This window comes from Carex rostrata, chromosome 5, assembly GCF_964058835.1.
Source record: "Carex rostrata chromosome 5, lpCarRost1.2, whole genome shotgun sequence".
Taxonomy (NCBI): domain Eukaryota; kingdom Viridiplantae; phylum Streptophyta; class Magnoliopsida; order Poales; family Cyperaceae; genus Carex; species Carex rostrata.
The window spans coordinates 12,508,730-12,529,524 of NC_135922.1; the positions used below are offsets into that span (position 1 = coordinate 12,508,730).

Below are 20,795 nucleotides of genomic sequence, written 5' to 3' on the forward strand. Positions count from 1 at the left end.
TCTAGTAGTGTCTCTATATGGCAAGATAATAGGTCATTTGCAACCGCAATACAACACTCCAATTAAAGGTGTTTGGAGCATGCTAGTAATGTCTCTATATGGCAAGAGAAGATGGTAGTTGCAACCCTAATACAACACTCCACTTTAAATCTTTCTTGCACTCTAATAGTGTCTCCAGATGGTAACATATGAGAGTAGTACTTATGGAAAAAAAATGTCATGCATATATATATGACATATGACTTTATGATGATGGACTTTATTTTTGTGACGACAACTAAATTTTTTTGTTTTTCAAAATTCAATATGCATGATCAACAATAAAATTCTATAAAGTAACTACTATCTAAATAATTTGTTGCGTAATAACAAATTATTATTATTTCAAGACATAAAATATCCATGGTTAAACTACTGAAAATGGACAACTAAATTTGTATGATTTTTTTTTATCTTTAATATAAGTCATTTATATTTTACCTCCTAAATATTCAAGTCATGAAATTCAACATATCAAATACACCTTTGTTTAGCTTTACTAAAAGTAAAGATGATATTACAACAATTGAACAAATTGAACAGATTTAGTAGAATAAAATATTAGAAGAAATCAATATTAATCATGTGGACTTGAACAAATCATGAATCAATCATATTTTCTCCTCCACTCTTATTTAAGTTTAACAAAAATAAACTGTAGATAACATCCATCATAAACTCCTCAACAATAGATTTGGCATCTAAAATTGCCATTTCACATGAAAGTAAGAAGAACATGAGCAAATTAGGAAGTGGAAGACAACATCACAAAAAATTAAAGATACTTTGGCACACAACATAAACCACCCATGGCTTCTAGTCGGGGATTTCAACTTAGTCCGTTGGAGGTCAGAAAGTCAACGTAATTTTTATCACATGTAGCTCTTCAATGACCTCATTGCTGATATGGGCCTTCTTGATATCCCACTCAAGAACAGGAAGTTTACGTGGTCAAGTAAGAGACCGGAACCAATTTTTTCAAAGTTAGATCGGGTTTTCGCTTCATCAGATTGGACTACGGCTTACCCAGTGGTCACTTTGGAAGCTTTAGAAATTGTTGTATCTGACCATGCACCTATCCTCCTTACATGCAAGGGTTTGCAACATTGCCTGAAAAGACCAGAACTAGAATGCTTTTGGTTCTGTTATGAGACCCCTAAAGCCATGATACAACAACTTTGGTGCAATCAGACACCTAAGGATGGGATAGCTAATTTCCACAACAAAACCAAGCTGCTACACAAGGCTCTCTCCTTATGGCAACAACAAACTTTTGGAATCTTGGAAAAAGAGGTACAAAATTGCAAAGATAGTATTCTTCTCCTAGACAGAATGGAGGAAATTGGGCCATTAGATAGCATAAGGTTCTCTGAGCGCATTAGGCTAAGGGAAAGAGCTTTCGAGCTAGCTAATAATATCGAATTGAGGTGGAGACAATGGTTGAGATGTAATTGGCTTGCGCAAGGGGACAATAATACTCGTTTTTTTTCACACTATGGCATCATCCAGGTTAGAAGGAATTTGGTTCTATCGATTGAAGACAATGGCAACTTGGTCTCTGATTAGCATGGCTTAAAACAGGTTTTTCTTTGCAACATGCAATCAATCCTAGGTATGTCAAAGCCGGTTACTCCATTTGATGCCACTGCCCTTTATCCAACAAACCATGATCTATCTAGCCTACGTCTTTTACTATGCAAGAAATAAGGACTGCGGTATCACAGCTAGCAAACAACAAGGCCTCCGAGCCTAACGGACTACCAAATGAATTCCTCAAGACATATTGGAATGAATTGAAGAATGAAATCTTTGGTATCATGTCAGATTTTTTCCACAACAGACTTGACCTTATGCACTACAATGAAGCTAATATAATTATGGTGCCGAAGGTTGAGGTGCCACTAAACACTTCTGACTTCCGTCCAATCAGTGTCTTGAACCTTGTCCCTAAGCTTATCTCCAAGGTGCTCTCAAACCGACTAAGGACCCACTTGCCAGACCTTATCTCGTCCAATCAAAGTGCTTTTGTTCATGGAAGGCAGATCTCGGAGAATTTTGTGACAACACGAGAACTACTGCACCACATATCACAAGCTAGGACTAGTGCAGTTTTTCTCAAGGTCAATTTTAAAAAAGCGTTCGATTCGGTATAGTGGGAATTTATTACAACTGTCATTAGGGCTAGGGGTTTCCCTCTGTGCTGGATTGAATGGATGAACAAAATATGGTCTACGGCTTCCTCAAGGATATGCATAAATGGAGAGACATCAGAACCGTTTCGACACCATCGGGACTGCAGCAGGGGGACCCCTGTCCCTGATGCTATTCAACCTAGCAGTTGATGTCTTTCAGAGAATAGTAGGGGCAAATTCTCTACTGGATATGCCACTATCTAACCGGGTTAGGGATTCCATTGTTGCTCTACAGTATGCTGACGACACCGCTCTGATCATGAGTGCTGATGTGGAAACTTTAATCTCCTTTAAGCTAATCCTGAGGTTGTTCTCATCTATTTCGGGTTTGGAGGTTAACTTTCGCAAAAGCTCCTTTGTCCCTATAAATGTAAGCCCAGCAGACACTCCACTGGTCAGAGATATACTTGGGTGTGCGCAAACTACCTTCCCAACTGTATATCTGGGCATGCCTCTCTCAATCAAGAGACCAACTAGGGACCAGTTTAGGCCGCTCATTGAAAGGGTGGAAAGAAGGCTAGAAACTTGGCAAACCAAGCTGATCTCTCAAGGTGGAAGACATCAGCTGGTGTGGTCTGTCTTATCCTCCCTCCCCATTTATTTTATGCATTGTTTCTTGCTGCCACAATGGGTAATTGACCGAATAGATAAAGTCCACAGATCATTCCTATTGGGAAGTTCAACTAGGAGAGACAATGGCATTTTCTTATGCAACTGGGAGAAGGCATGCCTTCCAACAACCTGGGGAGGTTTAAGATTACCTAACTTGCAAGTCAGGAATATTTCCCTAATCCTATGATGGTGGTGGAAAGGATATAAGGAAAGGAATTCAATGTGGGGGCAGCTAGTGATCAAGATCAGATGGCAAGGAAACTTTACAGAGGGCTCGATAAGATGGTCTAGGACAGGATCCTTCTTTTGGACTCAGCTGATTAGGGTCAAGCATCTGTTCAATTGTTCCACTTCTTAGGAGATAGGAGATGGTACCAAGATCTCATACTGGTATGATGCCTGGGGGATGGGATGCCTAGCGGAACCAGGCACAAGACAGATCAATGCCTCTCTTTCTCTGAGGGATGCAGTAGCAGCAAATCAAGACCTCATCACTGACCATGCATTGGTGTTCACTGAGCAACAAGATGACCTACGCTGGAACTGGGGGCCCACTTACAGTGCAAAGTCCGTATACACCCTGCTAATGGGAGGGGGTCGAATCTCATGGCCTTTTAAGCAAATCTGGAAACAACACATCCCGCCAACGGTCAAAATTTTTACCCACCTGCTGTTACTAGATAAGATGCTCACTAGGGAGGTTATGATGAGAAGAAATTTTCACTGCACGGCTGAATGTGAGATGTGTGATGGACATGAAGTGGAATCATCTTTCCATCTGTTTTTTGTTTGTGGGTATGCGATGCAAGTCTGGAACAGAGTACTCCCTGGTACTGCCATCTCTATGCTTACTCTTAGAGATATAGTACAGGATTCATGGCTTGCGTCGGTGCCTAAAACCAAGGAACACGTAAGAAGTGGATGATCATATTTTCCTGCACCTGCTGGAATATCTGGAAACAGAGGAACCTGCAGTTCTTTGAAGGACAAAGAGTGACAACTAATATCCTAGCTGACTGGATCGTGAGTGAAGCCACTCCATGGAATAAATACTGCTAAAGAGAGGTACCTTCATAGCAATAAGGAGGGGTTGAGTGCCTCTCATTTAGTATGTTGTTTGTCGTTTAGGGGATAACAGGGGCCTGTGAGATATGGAGATCTAGCTGGATGGAATGAATGTTGTTGTTTTTAATTTAATGTTACGCGTTGTTGCTAGCTAGAAGAACATGCATGATGTAACATATCTGTTTACTTTTCAATCCAATACATCTGGCAGACTCTGCCTGATTTTGCTCAAAAAAAAAGGTACGAAAACGTTTTGTAGATGAGAAGTGGTTTCTTCTAAACATTCAAACATCATCCTCTGGAATGACTCAACCGAGAAGGATGCATTTGAGAATGCTAACTCCCGTTATTGGGCCCAATGTAACGGACTTCATTGTAAAGTCGAGGTAACCGCACAATAACACAACACGATACTGAGATGAGCAAGAGAGAGAGAGAGAGAAAGAGAAATAATAGAACACTAGAATTGTGGAAAACCAGACGGGTGGTGAAAAACCACAAACCCCGCTGGCCTAATATTGTTTATAGAGGAGAAATGAATTACAAGCTTAAGAAAGCTATTCTGTAAGTGATGATTATAAGAGGGAGTCTAGACTCCTTTATATAGTCTAGAATAACTTGGGAGCAAAGAAACCTAATTAATGCAAATATCTATCATAAGATATTTCCTCTACCAAACATTCCTAAACCAAAGAAGAGTGGTAGCCAAGTAGCCTATCACCTTGCTTTGTGATCAAGTAACCTATCACATTACTTGGTGAACAAGTTGTCTTCACATCCAACAATCTCCCACTTGAAGACAAATTGGTAACACTTGCATCTTAATGTCCCAACTTCCTTTAGCATCTCCTCTACTCCAAACAATCTTCTATAGGCCAGCAGCAGCTCCCACTTGACTAATGATTGAGCCCAACTAAGGTAGTGCATAGCCTCAGTTTATCCGTGGTGACAACCTTCGTGAACATGTCCGCAGGATTTATTGCACCTGCGATCTTTCTCAACGACAAGGTCCCGTCATCTACCAATTCACGTATATAGTGGTACTTCAACTGGATGTGCTTCGTTCTCGAATGAAACACCGGGTTTTTCGTGAGACATAGAGCACTTTGACTGTCGGTGTAGAGTGCTCTGCAACCTTGATCCTTTCTGATTTCCTTCAGAAAATTGAGTAACCACACCAGCTCTTTCCCGGCCTCCGAAATTGCGACATACTCCGCTTCTGTTGTAGAAAGCGCCACAGATTTTTGCAATCTCGACATCCAACTTACTGCCGTACCTCCCCACGTGAAAACATAACCAGAAGTGCTCTTCCGACTATCCAAGTCACCACCAAGGTCCGCATCAACGAAACCTTCTAGACCCACACCGCCTTTCTTGAAGCACAGTGCCATTCTTGAGGTGCCTTTCAAGTATCTTAGCAGCCATTTCACCGCCTCCCAATGTGCGGTACCGGGGTTTGCCATGTAACGGCTCACTACTCCCACTGCATGAGCTATGTCAGGTCTAGTGCATACCATGGCATACATGAGACTGCCAATTGCTGAGGAATAGGGCACAGTCGCCATGTAGTCTTGCTCCTCCTTCGTCTTTGGTGCTTGAGCCTTTGACAACTTGAGTTGTACTCCCAGCGGTGTGATTCTTGGTTTAGCATCTTGCACTCGAAATCGATCCAACACCTTGTTGATGTACTTCTCCTGCGACAAAGTTAGAGTACCTATCGCTCGATCTCGAGAAATGCGCATGCCTAGAATTTGACTTGCTGGACCCAAGTCCTTCATCTCAAACTCTTGTGCTAACTGCCGCTTTAATATGTTGATTTCCTTCATGCTTGCACCTGCAATGAGCATGTCATCGACATACAAAAGCAAAATAACATAAGAGCCACCAAAATCTTTGAAGTAGCAACAGTGGTCCGTGTCTCCTCGTTTGAATCCACGACTGCTCATGAATTTGTCGAATTTTTTGTACCACTGTCTCGGAGTTTGCTTCAAACCGTATAGGCTTTTATTTAACTTGCACACAAGACCCTTTTGTCCCTGAGTTTCGAATCCCTCAGGCTGCATCATGTAGATTTCCTCCTCCAAATCTCCGTGAAGGAAAGCCGTCTTCACATCAAGTTGTTCTAGGTGCAAATTCTCGGCCGCTACAATACCGAGAATAATTCGAATGGTTGTAAGCTTCACCACGAGTGAGAAGACCTCAGTGTAATCAATACCTTTCTTTTGTAAGAAACCCTTGACCACCAATCTCGCCTTGTAACGCTTATTGCATCTGCCTCTGCTTTAACTCGATACACCCACTTATTTTGTAGCGCCTTCTTTCCTTCCGACAATTGAGTCAAGACCTATGTCTTGTTCTTCTCCAAGGATCTTAACTCGTCTTTCATTGCTCGCTCCCACTTGACTGCATCACTCGAGTCTACCGCCTCACTGTAGTCTTCAGGCTCGCCCGAGTCGGTCAAGAGTAAATGGTTGAGGGAAGATAGATACCTGGTGTTACGTTTACGAACCCGAGTAGACCTTCTCAACACCGGTTCTTGTGGATTGGGCTCTTCTTGATCATTGACTGCATCTTCGACCACAACATCATCAAATTCATCATCGGCTTCATGATCTCCTTCGATCCCTTCATTGTCGGCCATACCATTTGGGACTTGCAAATCACCCAAATCAATCTCTCTCACTTCATCCACATTAGATTTGGACACCTTCTTATATAACTCATTTTCATTGAAGGTAGCATCTCTGGACCTAATTACTTTTCGACTTTTCTCATCCCAAAATCTATAACCAAAATATTTAGACCCATACCCAACGAAAATACATTTCTTGGCCTTTGCATCCAACTTGTCCCTTTTGTTTCGAGTCCACATGCACATATGTCGTGCACCCAAAAATTTTCAAGTGAGATAGAGATACCTTTTTACCCGACCACTTCTTTTCGGGCAGCTCGAATTCTAAGGCCACCGAGGGACATCGGTTGATGAGATAAGCTGCCGTGTTGATTGCCTCTGCCCAAAACATCTTTGGAAGATCTGCGTGAAGTCGCATTGCCCTAGCACGCTCGTTGAGAGTTCGGTTCATCCTCTCAGCAATCCCATTTTGTTGTGGTCGGTTGGGGACTGTTCGCACTAGCTTGACTCTATGCTCCGCACAATACGCCTTGAAGTTGGCTCCATCATACTCACCACCATTGTCCGATCTCAAGCACTTCAGCTTTTGACCGGTCTCATTCTCGACCTCTGCCTTCCACTTCTTGAAAACCTCGAACACTTCAGATTTGTGTTTGAGAAAGTATACCCATACCTTGCGAGTGGAATTGTCGATAAACGTGACATAGTACCTCGAGCCTCCTTGGGATTGGACCGGTGCTGGTCCCCACATGTCAGTGTGCACAAGTTCTAGCCTGCCTTCCTTACGCTTGGTGCCTCGTGCTACAACTATAGCTCCTTTCACTATTCTCCAAGAACCTTCTCCAAAGATGGTCCTATACCCCTCACCATCCAATTGACCCACAGAGATTAAATTCTTCTTTAACCTGGGAATGTAACGAACATCATGCAATGTTCATCTATAGCCATTGCTCGACTTAATATGAACATCACCTTTACCCGTAATCTCTAAAGGTTTACCATCCGCTAGGAATACTTTTCCATATTCCCCAGTTACAAAATTTTTCATCAATTCTTTGCAAAAGGTAGAATGAAAAGAAGCACCTGAATCTAGAATCCAAGATTCGATTGGGCTGTCGACACATAAGACTAGAGCATCATCTGAGTCCTCCTTGGTTGTTGCATTCACCGAGTTGGACTCGTCTCCTCTCTTCTTCGCCTTTTTAGGGGCCTTACAGTCACGCTTCAAGTGACCCTTTTTGCCACAATTCCAGCACTCCGCCTCACCTTTGGTTCGAGACTTGCTTCGTCCTCTCGACTTAGATCTACCTCGATTCTCACCCTTTTGACTCTCTCGACCCCTTTGAACGGTTAGGGCCGATCCACTTGTTTCACCTCGCTCATTTCTACAAATCCCTTCGCTAATGATGCGGTCATGAACATAGTCGAGAGTCACCTTCTCTTGGCCCGAGATCACCTCTACGGTAGTTGACCAGCTGTCTGGCATAGAGATCAACAAGCAATGTGCGAGTAACTCATCATCCAAGGGATACACAATCGCCTTCAGTTGGTTCACGATATGGTTGAACTCGGCTACATGCTCCGTCACGGAAACACCCTCGGCCATTTGAAGTTGAAATAGCCGTCGTAGAAGGTGAATCTTGTTGGAACTCAAGGGCTTCTCAAACAAGTCAGACAGTCTCTTGATGAATCCAAAGGTTGTGGTCTCATTTGCGACATGTGAAGCCACATCCATTGAGATGGTATTGCGAATGAGACCAAGTGCACGGCGATCTAGCTTCTTCCACACCTTGTCCTCCATGGTGCCGGGTTTGTTCTCTAACATCGCATCCTCTAGGTCTTTGGCATACAACATATCGGTTATTTGTAGCTTCCAATAACCAAAATGTTTGCCATCGAAACATTGGATATTTGCCTTGCCATCCTCCATGTTGATCGAGCAGCACTTCCTCCTTCACAAACGTTCAGTTGGACTTGCACACCAACAGAACCTCCCCGTAACCTGGCTCTGATACCAGTTGTAAAGTCGAGGTAGCCGCACAATAACACAACACGATACTGAGATGAGCAAGAGAGAGAGAGAGAAAGAGAAATAATAGAACACTATAATTGTGGAAAACCAGACGGGTGGTGAAAAACCACAAACCCCGCTGGCCTAATATTGTTTATAGAGGAGAAATGAATTACAAGCTTAAGAAAACTATTCTGTAAGTGATGATTACAAGAGGGAGTCTAGACTCCTTTATATAGTCTAGAATAACTTGGGAGCAAAGAAACCTAATTAATGCAAATATCTATCACAAGATATTTCCTCTACCAAACATTCCTAAACCAAAGAAGAGTGGTAGCCAAGTAGCCTATCACCTTGCTTTGTGATCAAGTAACCTATCACATTACTTGGTGAACAAGTTGTCTTCACATCCAACATTCATCTCAAGACTTCTTTGCTTGACGGCCTGACCCGAACTTGCTATTGACGAGAAAGACAGTATTTGGTAAGAATATGGTGATAATTGAGAAAGACAGCCGGCCGGAGAGGATATGTTTTAATTAGAATGGTTGCCTTAAATTTTCAGTTGATTTTTGTTTTTCTTTATTAATAGTTGTAATTAACTTAATTATTTTTTTAAGTTTAAATAGAGAATGAAAATGGTGAAGAACTTGGGGCCGCAAATTTTAATTGGATTGGGTCAATGGATCGTGTAACCACAAAAATAATAATAATAATTGGATTCTATTTGTTTTTATTGGCAGTTGTAATCAACTCAATTAATTTGTTAACAATCAATAGTGAACTGTAGTGTATAATTTATGTACTAATGTTTCTTTCTTTTCTTGTGTACATACATGCATGATAGCTCATGCTGAAGTTTCTCCTGTCTTTTGGAACAAGGATCCTCATCACATGCTAATTTTTTTAATTTGAAGTATGGAATTATTTAGTGATTATATATTAATATTTGTGTGTGTGTTTTTATGTTACATTATATTTGATAGAATATCTATTAATTTAGAAATTGTTTTTCTATAATACATTTCTTTTTTTAATTTCCGAAGCAAGGTTTGAAAAATATTAAGCTAGTATTTACAATTCTTACAGTGTCAAACTAAATTTTAACAAATTGCACAAACCAAATATGCAATAATGAAAGAATATTTCTAATTGCATTCCTATGAGGAAATGCCAAATACATATGACTACCATGGTGATGAATACTTGATTTTTATGGCAGTAACTTTTTTATTGTAAAATTCAATATGTATGACAAGAGAGCAACCGAACTACATGAAATAACTACTATTTAATTAACATAATCGATTTGGTAAATATAACTATTTTTGTTTCATAAACACATTCTTCATGATTAAACAACTAAGAATGGACAATCAAATTTGTATGATCTTTTTATATATAACATGAGTCGTCTATTATATATTCAAAATATATAAGTTACAAAAGTACAATAAAGCAACTACATCTCTGTTTTGCTTTATAAAAATAAATATTGTATTACAACAATGCAACTAATAAAACAAATTTAGTAGAATAAAATATTAGAAGAAATCAATATTAATAATATGGACTTGTACAGTTGTAATACTGATTTCTTGTAGAACATTCACCTAACGTTGCCTGGAATGACTCAGCTGGGAAGGAAGCTTTTCAGATTGCAAATGCTTGTTATTGGGCCGAATTTAACTGACTTGATCTCAGGTTTTCTTTACTCGACCTGGAATTCTTCAGCAACGAGAGAAGATGGTGAGAATGGTGAGAAGTGAAGAGAGAAGATGGTGTCATCTTTTTGGATATCAGACAAATTCATAGTTGCCTTAATTAATTTTAAGTACATACTTTTATTGTTGGTTGGTTTTCTCTGTTATTTGAAAGATCCTAATACAAAATATATTTTGTGCATGTGCATTCATATCTCAAATTTTTATGATTAACTAATTTGATGAAAAACTCAAGACAAATTTAACAGAAATTCTATTTAGAAAAACGAATATAGTTCAAGAATTATTTTTCTTAATCATTGGTCGATCAATAATTTAACTCGAGAACAAACTTTGTGATGTGTCTTACATGTATGTAACAAAATTATATATAAAAAAAGTAATCTCAGCAGTAAACGACTAGGGTGATTCATCAGCTAGTCAGAAGAACTGTGTACACTCCACACTTAACAAAACTGGTCCGAGATCGATATGTAAGCACACTACACATACAACATCATCAGCAATGGTAATAGTGGTGATTTGCTTTGTGGTGTAGAGAGAAAGATGCAAGCAAATTTACAGAGAGGAAAATACTAATGAAGATATGCTGTCAAAGAAAATATTGAATGAGTACATTAATTAGCTGGTTCTTAAACAGCTGACAGGTTACGCATCTTGTGGAGGAGGAAGAAAGTCATTAATGTCTGTTGCAATATCTTGCATTTTATTTCAATCTTATCTTTACTTTAGGATTAAATATCTTTATGTCTTTCAATTTCATATTTTCTAATTTGCTGATTGGCAAACTTTTGTAAAAATGACATTTTTGGTGTTAGTTTAATGGAATTTGAAGGCGTGACCTTCATTTTTCTCTCAAAAAAAAGAGTAACCTCAGTACTAAAAAAGAATAAAAGTTCTTAATTTTCTCCATAATAACGCAAATTTTGTTTCCTTATACGATCGATACAACTATTATTGTTTCAAAGACAGTTTTTCATGATTAAACTACGGACCATAAAATTTGTATGATATTTTTGTATTTAATATGAGTCATCTTTTATATATCCAAAATGTACAAGTCATAAAAATACAATATATCAACTACATCAATATTTTTCTTTATAAAAAGTAAAGAATATATTACAACAATGCAACTAATTAAACATATTTAGTAGATTAAAATATTGGAAGAAATCAATATTAATAATATGAACTTGCACAGTACATTAATCTATCATATGTTTTCCTACTCTTTTATTCAAATTTACCAAAAACAAACTGCAAATAAAATCAATCATAAACTGCATTGAAGCCCGGCGTTCGTGCAAATTTTTATCGTAGGCAATATCACATTTGCCACCTCGGCATGGTTTGTTGTCGCCTAAGGTGGGATGGCTGGGGAATTAGTATCGAGCAGGTCGATCGATGTTTATTTCTTGTATTTCGGAAGAAGAGGTTGATGATGAAGAATTTTGGCTTTCTATATCTGGAGAGAAATGCCACAATCAAAATAAATTCGGTGGCTATTTGAAATATAGAGTGCACATCTCCTAAGATACTCCCAACTTAGAACCGTTATGGGATTATTGCCATATAATGGGGTACTGCAATTTGGATTGGGTCTACGGACCGTTTAATCACAAAAAAAATAGAAAAAATAATTGGATTGTTTGTTTTTATTGGCAGTTGTAATCAACTTAATTATATTGTTTACAGTGAACTGTAGTGTATAATTTTATCCACTAATGTTTCTTTCTTTTCTTGAGTACATGCATGCATGAAAGCCCATGCTGAAGTTTCTTCTGTCTTTTGGAACCATCTAAGATCCTCATGCTATATTTGTTAATTTGGAGTATGAAATTATTTTGTCATCATATTAATACTTCTGTGTGCGTTTTTATTTTTGCATTATATTTTATAGAATATCTATTAATTTAGAAAAAAAATTATCTCTAATACATTTTTATTTTATTTCCAAAGCAAGTTTTAAAAAAAAAGTAAGTAATTCAATTCCTACAATATGTACTGTGTCAAACCAAATTTAACAAATTGCACAACGCAAATATGCAATAATGAAAGAAAATTTCTAATTGCATTCTAGTGAGGAAATGCCAAACATATGACTCCCATGGTGATGAATGCTTGAATTTTATGGCAACAACCTTTTTTTATTTTCAAATTCAATCTGTGTTATCAAATAGCAACAAAGCACCATCAAGCAACTACTATTTAACATAATCATTCCGTAAATATAACTATTTTTGTTTCAAAGACACATATTTCATGATAAAACTACTAAGGATGGACCATCAAATAACATGAGTCATCTATTATATATTCAAAATATATAAGTTACAAAAAATACAATATATCAACTGCATCTTTGTTTTGCTTTATAAAAATAAATATTGTAATACAACAATGCAACTAACTAGACAGATTTAGTAGAATAAAGTATTAGAAGAAATCAATATTAATAATATGAACTTGCACAGTTCTAGAAGTGATTTTGTGCATGACATTCATACATCCTTGTTTGGAATAACCCAGCCGGAAAGGAAGCCCTTGAGAATGCAGAGGCTTGTTATTGGACCCAATTTAATTGACTTGAGCTCTGACTTCTTTGTCGGACCCGAAATTGTTCATTGAGGAGAGGAGATGGTGAAAATTGTGAGAACTGAGGAGAGAAGTGTTGAAATTTAAACATTAAAACTCAAAATTTCAAGTTAATATGTTTGAATATTATCTCCATTTGATTGACTTGTATGTCATATGTATTAATCATTTCCTTTGATATGACCGTTGATAATTTTATTTCACATTTATGACTCTTTAATAGTAAACTAGTATCGTGCATGTGCATTGCAACGGAACATGTACAAAAAAAGTATGAAAAAAATAAAAATAATAATTATTCAAAAATTGAGAGACATGATCTATGAATAGAATTATATGATTCTGTATTTTTTATTACTTTGAAGTTTGAACCGTGATTTCTCATAATAATTTGATGATGTGATGATTCTGTATTTTAAGTACTAATGATTTCAAATGGTCGCTCGATTCGAATCTAATATCAAATATCGTACAATAATTCAATATCGACATACAACATGATATTTTTTATTGATGGGATTCAAATCAACATTTATAAAAGACTAACTATTTTTTTGAAGTAACTAATGTATAACATAAATGATTATTGATTGTGTAAATATTGTTTCAAAGACACAATTTTCATGATTAAACTATTAAGAATGGATAATCAAATTTGTATCATCTCTTTCATCTTTAGCATGACTAGTCTACTATACATCCAAAACATATAAGTCATCAAAATACTATAGATCAAGAACATCATTAATTATTTAGCTTTATAAAAAGAATAAAGATTGCATGTATTATATTTAGCAGAATAAAATATTGGAAAAAATCAATAATATTAATACGGACTTGCACAGTTCATTAATCCATCACATTTTTTCCTTCTTTCTTATTCAAGTTTACCAAGTGCAAATTGCAAACACCATCCATCCATGATAAACCCCTAACATATAGATTTGGCATATAGGTTTGCTAGTTTAACTGAGAGAGGAAAATAAGGGCAAATGGGGAGATGGAAGAAAGCAGCATAAAAAGCAAAGATACACTAGGAAGAATTTTGTAAAATTAATAAGTCGGGTGGGAAGAACTGAAAACGAGAAGTGGTTTCTTCTGGAACATTTAAACATCGCTGGATAGAATCACTCAACAGGGAGGGAAGGGAAGGGAAGCATTTGAGAATGCAAAGGCCCGATATTGACCCCAAATTAATGGATTTGAATCCAAATCCTTCTTTCCTGACCCAAACTTGCTTTTTGACGAGGTGGATTTTGAGCTCTTATCTCTGGCAACGGTGTTATTCTCTTGAACCAACATTTATAAGCTTTTATCAAATGATGATTGCCACCGGATGGGTGCCTCAAATTTTAATTTGATTTGTTCTATTGTTTTCCTTTGTTGGCAGTTGTAATCAACTTAATTAAATTGTTTGTTTTTCCTTGTCACATGCATGATAATCTGTGCCGATGTTTTTTGTCTTTTGAAACTAGCTAAATATGTTATGTGCATGTACAAATATTAATCCAGTGTCATATCACAATTTTGACGAGTAACTAATTTTAATTAAAATAAAATTACATTCAGTCAAAACAAAAACAAAAAAAATTCTATTTAGAAAAACGAATTTAAAGTTAGTTGAAGAATTTTGTTTCTTGATGATATCTCAATTATTTACCTTGGTAACAAATTTGTGATATGTCTTGCATTTATATAGCGAGTAGAACTAGGGTATTCTTAAGTTCACCAAGTCTTTTGGTGAACTCAAATCTAAAACCCGTCAAATCTGCTTCAAATGATGAATCCGAACCATTGAAATCCACATATCTTACGAGTGATGCATCTACATGTGAAAATTTTAAACATTCAAATTAATTTAGTATAAAGTAAAGCGGTCAAAATTAGAAGGATAATAAATTAATTTTAATGCATTCATTTTTTGAACATTTTTTGACCACTTGACTCTATGCAAAATTAAATTCAAAATCAAAATTTTTTTAGATGTAGAAGCATCACTCGTAAAGTAGGCAGGGTTCAACAGTTCAGATTCGTCATTTAAAACCAATTCGATGAACTTTAGACTTGAGTTCACCAAGAAACTTGGTGGACTTAAGATTACCCTAGTTCTACTTGTATATAACAAAATTATAAAGAAAAATAACCTCAGTAGTAATAAAGTCCTAGAAAATCAATCCCTTTGAGTTTCTGATTGCTTTTCGCTCAAAATTCATGATTTTAGATATAGATGATTACCATGAATTCTAATTTGAATTCTCGTACCCAATTTTTTACTACTGTGGTTTAATTAAACTAATTAAGCAAGTTTAGTAGAATAAAATATTAAACGAAATCAATTATTATATAATTGATTATAATGTGGACTTGCTCACTTGCACAATCCTAATAAGTCAACCAAGAGACTTGGTCCATCACGACATGCAATAGTTTAGGGAGATATCCCGTTGAAGCCGCTTCACTTGAATGAAATTCATATTCGTTTGGCGATTTTGACACAATAAAAGTACTATGCTGTTGTTGTTTATGTGTGTGAGCGAACCGATAATCATACAATTTGAATAATACATTCATACTATACTAAGGATTATTATATTCTTCCTTTCAAAAAGGTACTAATCTACTAAATATCTCATCATATTTTATATTATGTCTAATATATATATTGGAGTTTAAATAAATTTTTTGCTAAGATTGTCTATATATATTATTAAATTAAATGTTGAGTAGAGAGGCTATATTTGAACTAATTTTATTATTCACTCAAATTATATTTACAATCATATCCCTACTAAATATTTCATAAGCCTCCAAACTACTACATTCTTTTTGAATCTCTTATTTTCTCTCTTCTTGTACTTTGTTTGCTTGCTTGGTTAAAAAAGAAGACCAAGACTCTCCATTTATACTTGCTCCAAAAGACCTATGAAACATCTAGACCTAAGCTCCCTCTAAATATTTCTACATTCTACGCTACAGGATATTTTATTTGATAATTTCTAAATAATTCTTGATGTCTTCTATGGACTCACTTGAGCTCTCTTGGTGTAGACATTGTATATGGGCTGCCAACATTTAATATTCAAGAGTCATACAATTGTGGCTTAAAATAATATATTTGGATATGATTAATTACAATATAGTTTAAATTAACAAGAAATATTACAACATAGTTAATGAAAATTGAATTTTCTTGTTTGCAACTAATGTTCAACCAGAAAATTTCACTATGAAAAGCTAGAAAATACTAACAAACTTGGCTTTATTTATTAATATTAATTTGTCACTCAACCACTACCTCAAAGCAAAAGAGAGAGGGAAAGTGCCTACAGGTTTTTAATAAAAAAAATGGATCGCTTACGAACTTTCAACCAAAAAGAGAGAGAGAGAGACCTAGCAAGAGTGCGCACCAAGTCTTAACAAAGTTCAGTACAATTTTTTTTTTTTGATAAAACATAAAAGGCTAATATCCGTTTCATTAATATGAAACCAAGTTGTCTGAGCTTATATTCCCTCAGATAAAAAACAAACCAAGTGCACACATCAAAAGATAAAATGTTTACCTGCTGTCTACTTGGCTGAAACCACCTGAATATTACATCAAAGCTACTCATAAACTAATAATATTGCTTTTAGGATAAAGTTTCAAGAAAAACTGGATAATTCTCTTAACTCCAATTACTCCTCTCGTCCAGTAGGTGCACCTCCAGTGCAAAGCACCACCATTTAAGCATCTTCTGGACTCCACACTTGCAGTGGCACTGCCTCTACTTGAACTGTATAATATATTAAGATTGTGGGTGCTGTTGAAACCAATACTGAATGAACCTATCTGCTGCAATACAAGGATCTTGCATTACTTCCTGAAACCAAAGAAACAAATATATATAATTTAATTACACTTTCTACATTTTTTTTTCAACATATTTCATAATGAAAAAGCTATTCAGGTCGGAAACCGTACAAACTGTGGAAATGATCAAACGATTACCAAATGATTAAATTTATAAACAACCTATCTAAAGCTACAGAAAAATGCATCTACAATTTTACTTTTTATATTTTTTATAATCATTTTGCAGGTTGTTGGGGTTGAAGAATTAATATGGCTGTCAATATACTCCTCCCCAGATATAAGTTGAGGAGGGATCCAATTAAGAACTATAACTTTTGGTGCTCCATCACTGACCACAATAAATTCACTACTCATTCAAAATATACATTTCAAATGCAAATGTGAATCGTTGATCAAGCATTATTCTAAAAATAATGCATTCCGGTCAAAATATTTTGAGTTTATTTTGTACAAGATTAAAAGGAAATGCTGCAAATGAATTGCAATAGTCCGTTGACCGTAGATTATTCGGCTTCTTTACCTTACACTGATCATGAACTACAATTTTTTCTCTTCTTGACATAAATGAATTGTTTTAAAAATAAAACAAAATCTACGTACCTTTCCCATTTCTTGCTTGGAATTTAAGTTTTCAATTAGTAATGCAAATATGAGTTGTGTTCATGATAGGGCAATAAAATATTTCAAACCAGTTACCTGAATTGTTGGACATATGAAGTGTGATGCTATGCTTTCTTCTCCAAGATCTGATCCACCACTCCGTGGTTCCACGCAAGTAGCAGCCTTCATCAAGGGTTCAACAACTGCCCAGACCTGATTAACTAGATTAGGTCGCTTGCTTCCAGTAACCTTGGCACATCTAAGCGCTATCTCTGCCAACTCCTTAGCTTGCTCAAAGGGCCATGTCCCAGCTGACACATCAATCACCGACAAAAAGTTCCCATCTCTCATTGCATCTTGCACTTCTCTTGCTATATTCTTTGGAGGCTTTCCTGTGAGGAGACGAAGGATAATGATGCCAAAGGAGTAGATATCTGATTTTGGTGTCAGAATTGCTGTTTGTACAAACTCAGGGTCAATATAAAAAATTGTTCCTACTGCACGGCTTGCTTCAAAGAAAGCAGTGGTGTCAGTGTCTGGTTGTATTAGAAGGCGAGAAATGCCAAAGTCGCTGAGTTTACTCACCAAATTGGTGTCAAGGAGAATGTTTTCAGGTTTGAGATCTCCATGGATTACTAGTTGGGGCTTGTTTGAGTGGAGGAAAATTAGGGCGAGGCAGATCTCACCGATGATGCGGGTGCGCGCCTGCCATGTCAGAGGTGGGGTGTTGTTGACACAGTTAAGACGGTCCTCAAGGCTGCCATTAGGTAAGTATTCATATACAAGTGCCGATGATTCTGAGCAGGCTCCTATGAGGGTAACTAGGTTTGGGTGCCTCATTTTAGTGAGGACGGTAATCTGTAATTAAGAAAGGAAAAAAAATCGTAAAAATACTTAAAACTAAAACTAACAAGGTTATAATTTAATATAAGGTCAAACAAAATTCGGGTGTATCAAAGAGACAAAGACACTACTGTAGATGCTACCCTAGAATGCATCCAATGTATTTTGCTGCACTCCAGTGTACAATTTCATTCAGTTTACTCTGGTTCTCTCTGAACCTTAATTTCTATTTGTGTACATTAAATTTACCTCTTGCCGGAATTGTGATATTCCCTGTCGGCTCTGAGAATGCAGCACCTTAATTGCTACTGTGATTTGACGAAGAGAACCTTTGTAAACAGGTCCAAACCCACCTTCTCCAATCTTCAATGATTCACTAAAATACTGGGTTGCTTGCTGCAATTCTTGCAAGGAAAACTCTAATGCTGTAGAGGAGCTGAAATGCATTTTTTGTATTTGTGTGCATAACTCTTTGACTAGTCTCACCAAATTATCCCTTTTCTGTTGCATATTGTATAAATCAGCCTGCAACGACACAATGCAGTCCCTGTTTGATGCTAATTTAATTAGTAAATCCTTGATAACGAGCTCAGAACCAGAAACTTGTTTTTCCAATGCAAGCCTCCTCTCATTTTCCACCTGAATCTGGTTGATATATTCATCTCTTTGGCTTCTGAGGAGGTCATTATCTACCTTCACTTGTTTGCCTTGGACTTTATCAAGCTCGTTCTCTTTAATTTTTTCGCTTAATTGATTCTTTTCTTGCCTTTCCCTCTCTAAAGTTTCCTTGAGTTCTCCAATTTCTTCCTCATTTCGTTCCAAATTCCTTGTTAGAATTTCCTGCAATTTTTTCAAATCCATAATAACGAATTCAAAATTAGAAACTGTATATTTTTTTTCCAATGCAAGCCTCCTCTTATCTGCCACCAGAATTTGGTGGAAGATTTCATATGTTAGACTTCTGAGGAGGTCATTACCTTGTCTTGTTCGCTTTGGAGTTTCTCATTCTTATTCTCTTTAATTTCTCGTGTTAATTGTTCCTTTTCTTTCCTTTCCCTCTGTAAAATTTCCTTGAGCTCTCCAATTTGTTCCTTATTTCGCTGCAATATCCTTGTTAGAATTTTCTGCAATATTCATGTCTTCAATTTAGCAGTAATATAGAATTACAGTAAAAGAATGTATTTATATTGTAAGATCGAGTAGAACTAGGGTGCTCTTAAGCTCACCAAAGTTTTGGTGAGCTTAACTCTAAAACTCATAAAATTGATTTCAAATGATGAATCCGAACCGTTGAAATCTGCCTACCTTACGTGTGATGTATCTACATATGAAATTTTTAAACATTCGAATTAATTTAGTATAAAGTCAAGCGGTCAAAATTAGAAGGTTAATAAATTAATTTTAGTGCATTCATTTTTGAACGTTTTTTGACCGCTTGACTTTATATTAAATTAATTTGAATGTTTAAAAATTTCATACGTAGATGCATCACACGTAAGGTATGCGGGTTTCAACGGTTCGGATTCGTCATTTGAAATCGATTTGATAAGTTTTAGAGTTAAGCTCACCAAAACTTTGGTGAGCTTAAGAGCACCCTAGTTCTACTCTGTAAGATCTAGTTCATTATTATTCTTCTCAAAGTTGTCACCTTCTTCTATGGATGCCTCACCAAGAATCCAAATAAAAGAAGCATCTATGTCAATATCTCCCTAGGAAAGGAAACCTCAATCAACATAGCAGAAATCTTATCTTAATGAAAATGTTTTATAACGAAAACATAGAAAAAGCTCATATTTCATTAAGATTTCTTACAAAAACCCAATTTTACAATAATAGTTAATTTAACAACCTGATTTGGATTTTCATCTTCTCCACCTTCAAGATGTGTGGCCATTAACCTGCCCCGCCATGTTCTCCTACCAACAGTTGTGACCAACATCTCGCAAGCCCCATCTTGCACCTTCATTCCCGCTAAAAGAAATGGGTTGTTGGAATTGACGATGATAGGTTTGCTCTCACCTGTTAAGCTGGACTCATCAATTAACAAAGGAAACCCACTAAAGAACAAGCCATCAGCCGGAACTAGGTCACCTTTTGACAAGTGTACTATATCTCCCAACAAGAGGTCATAAATCGACATCTTCTGACGACATCTATTACGTGTAACCTGGATGAAAAAATTTCTCTTCTCCCTATCCCAATCTTTGAAGTGTACCCAACTGGCCATGACAAACATCACTAAGAGGATACTAGCAACAATTCCTTTAGGCAACCCTTCCATTGCAATACCATCCAAAAGGGAAAATAGGGCACCAAAAATGACAATTATCCAAGTCCTGTAAAGTAAAGCTTCCTGTACAAAAGCCCAGAAACTAGGAACATTTGATTCGGTGAATTTGTTATTGCCATAGATATTCCGACGGGTTGCAAGTTTTGATTGATCCATGGAGAGGCCATCAGTGGAAGAATAGATCTTTCTAAGGTTTCGACCAACAACAATTTGAAAGTTGATAACAAACATAGCCAAGGGCAAGTAAAGAACAAAATCAGAAGTATATCCAAAATGCTGAATCAATGTGCACATAACAGGTCGCCCGATCCAAACAGTTATGGCCTGTGCCATGAT

At 36.6% G+C, this 20,795-nt stretch overlaps 3 protein-coding genes across 4 annotated transcripts; 2 read left to right on the top strand and 1 right to left on the bottom strand.

Annotated features, from left to right (window-relative positions):
* The first annotated feature begins 945 nt into the window (after positions 1-945).
* Positions 946-1,605, top strand: LOC144553857 (uncharacterized). Its single transcript, XM_078302049.1, has one exon. The coding sequence runs from the start codon at positions 946-948 to the stop codon at positions 1,603-1,605; it is 660 nt and encodes a 219-aa protein (XP_078158175.1).
* A 690-nt stretch (positions 1,606-2,295) lies between these two features.
* On the top strand, positions 2,296-3,768 carry LOC144553858 (uncharacterized). The gene is made up of 2 exons (XM_078302050.1): positions 2,296-2,799; positions 3,202-3,768. The coding sequence occupies exons 1-2, from the start codon at positions 2,296-2,298 to the stop codon at positions 3,766-3,768; spliced, it is 1,071 nt and encodes a 356-aa protein (XP_078158176.1).
* A 13,310-nt stretch (positions 3,769-17,078) lies between these two features.
* Positions 17,079-20,561, bottom strand: LOC144553930 (U-box domain-containing protein 70-like). Of its 2 annotated transcripts, XM_078302105.1 has the most exons (5): positions 20,019-20,540; positions 19,147-19,293; positions 18,419-19,009; positions 17,912-18,184; positions 17,559-17,718 (listed from the first exon to the last, which is right to left on the bottom strand). In XM_078302105.1, the coding sequence occupies exons 1-5, from the start codon at positions 20,448-20,450 to the stop codon at positions 17,698-17,700; spliced, it is 1,464 nt and encodes a 487-aa protein (XP_078158231.1). In that variant the 5' UTR covers positions 20,451-20,540; the 3' UTR covers positions 17,559-17,697. The 2 variants fall into 2 exon arrangements, with proteins under 2 accessions (XP_078158229.1, XP_078158231.1); XM_078302103.1 differs by having other exon boundaries at positions 17,079-18,184; positions 20,019-20,561.
* Positions 20,562-20,795: the final 234 nt, after the last annotated feature.

Excerpts from the sequence above, each read along its gene's own strand:
- LOC144553857 (XM_078302049.1), top strand. The coding sequence starts at position 946 with ATGGGCCTTCTTGATATCCCACTCAAGAACAGGAAGTTTACGTGGTCA.
- LOC144553858 (XM_078302050.1), top strand. The coding sequence starts at position 2,296 with ATGGAGAGACATCAGAACCGTTTCGACACCATCGGGACTGCAGCAGGG. Across the intron at positions 2,800-3,201 it reads AAGGTGGAAGACATCAGCTG|GAGATAGGAGATGGTACCAA; the intron begins GTGTGGTCTGTC and ends TCCACTTCTTAG.
- LOC144553930 (XM_078302103.1), bottom strand. The coding sequence starts at position 20,450 with ATGGAAGGGTTGCCTAAAGGAATTGTTGCTAGTATCCTCTTAGTGATG. Across the intron at positions 19,010-19,146 it reads TCCAAAGCGAACAAGACAAG|GAAATTCTAACAAGGAATTT; the intron begins GTAATGACCTCC and ends AAAAAATTGCAG. Across the intron at positions 18,185-18,418 it reads TATCACAATTCCGGCAAGAG|ATTACCGTCCTCACTAAAAT; the intron begins GTAAATTTAATG and ends TCTTAATTACAG.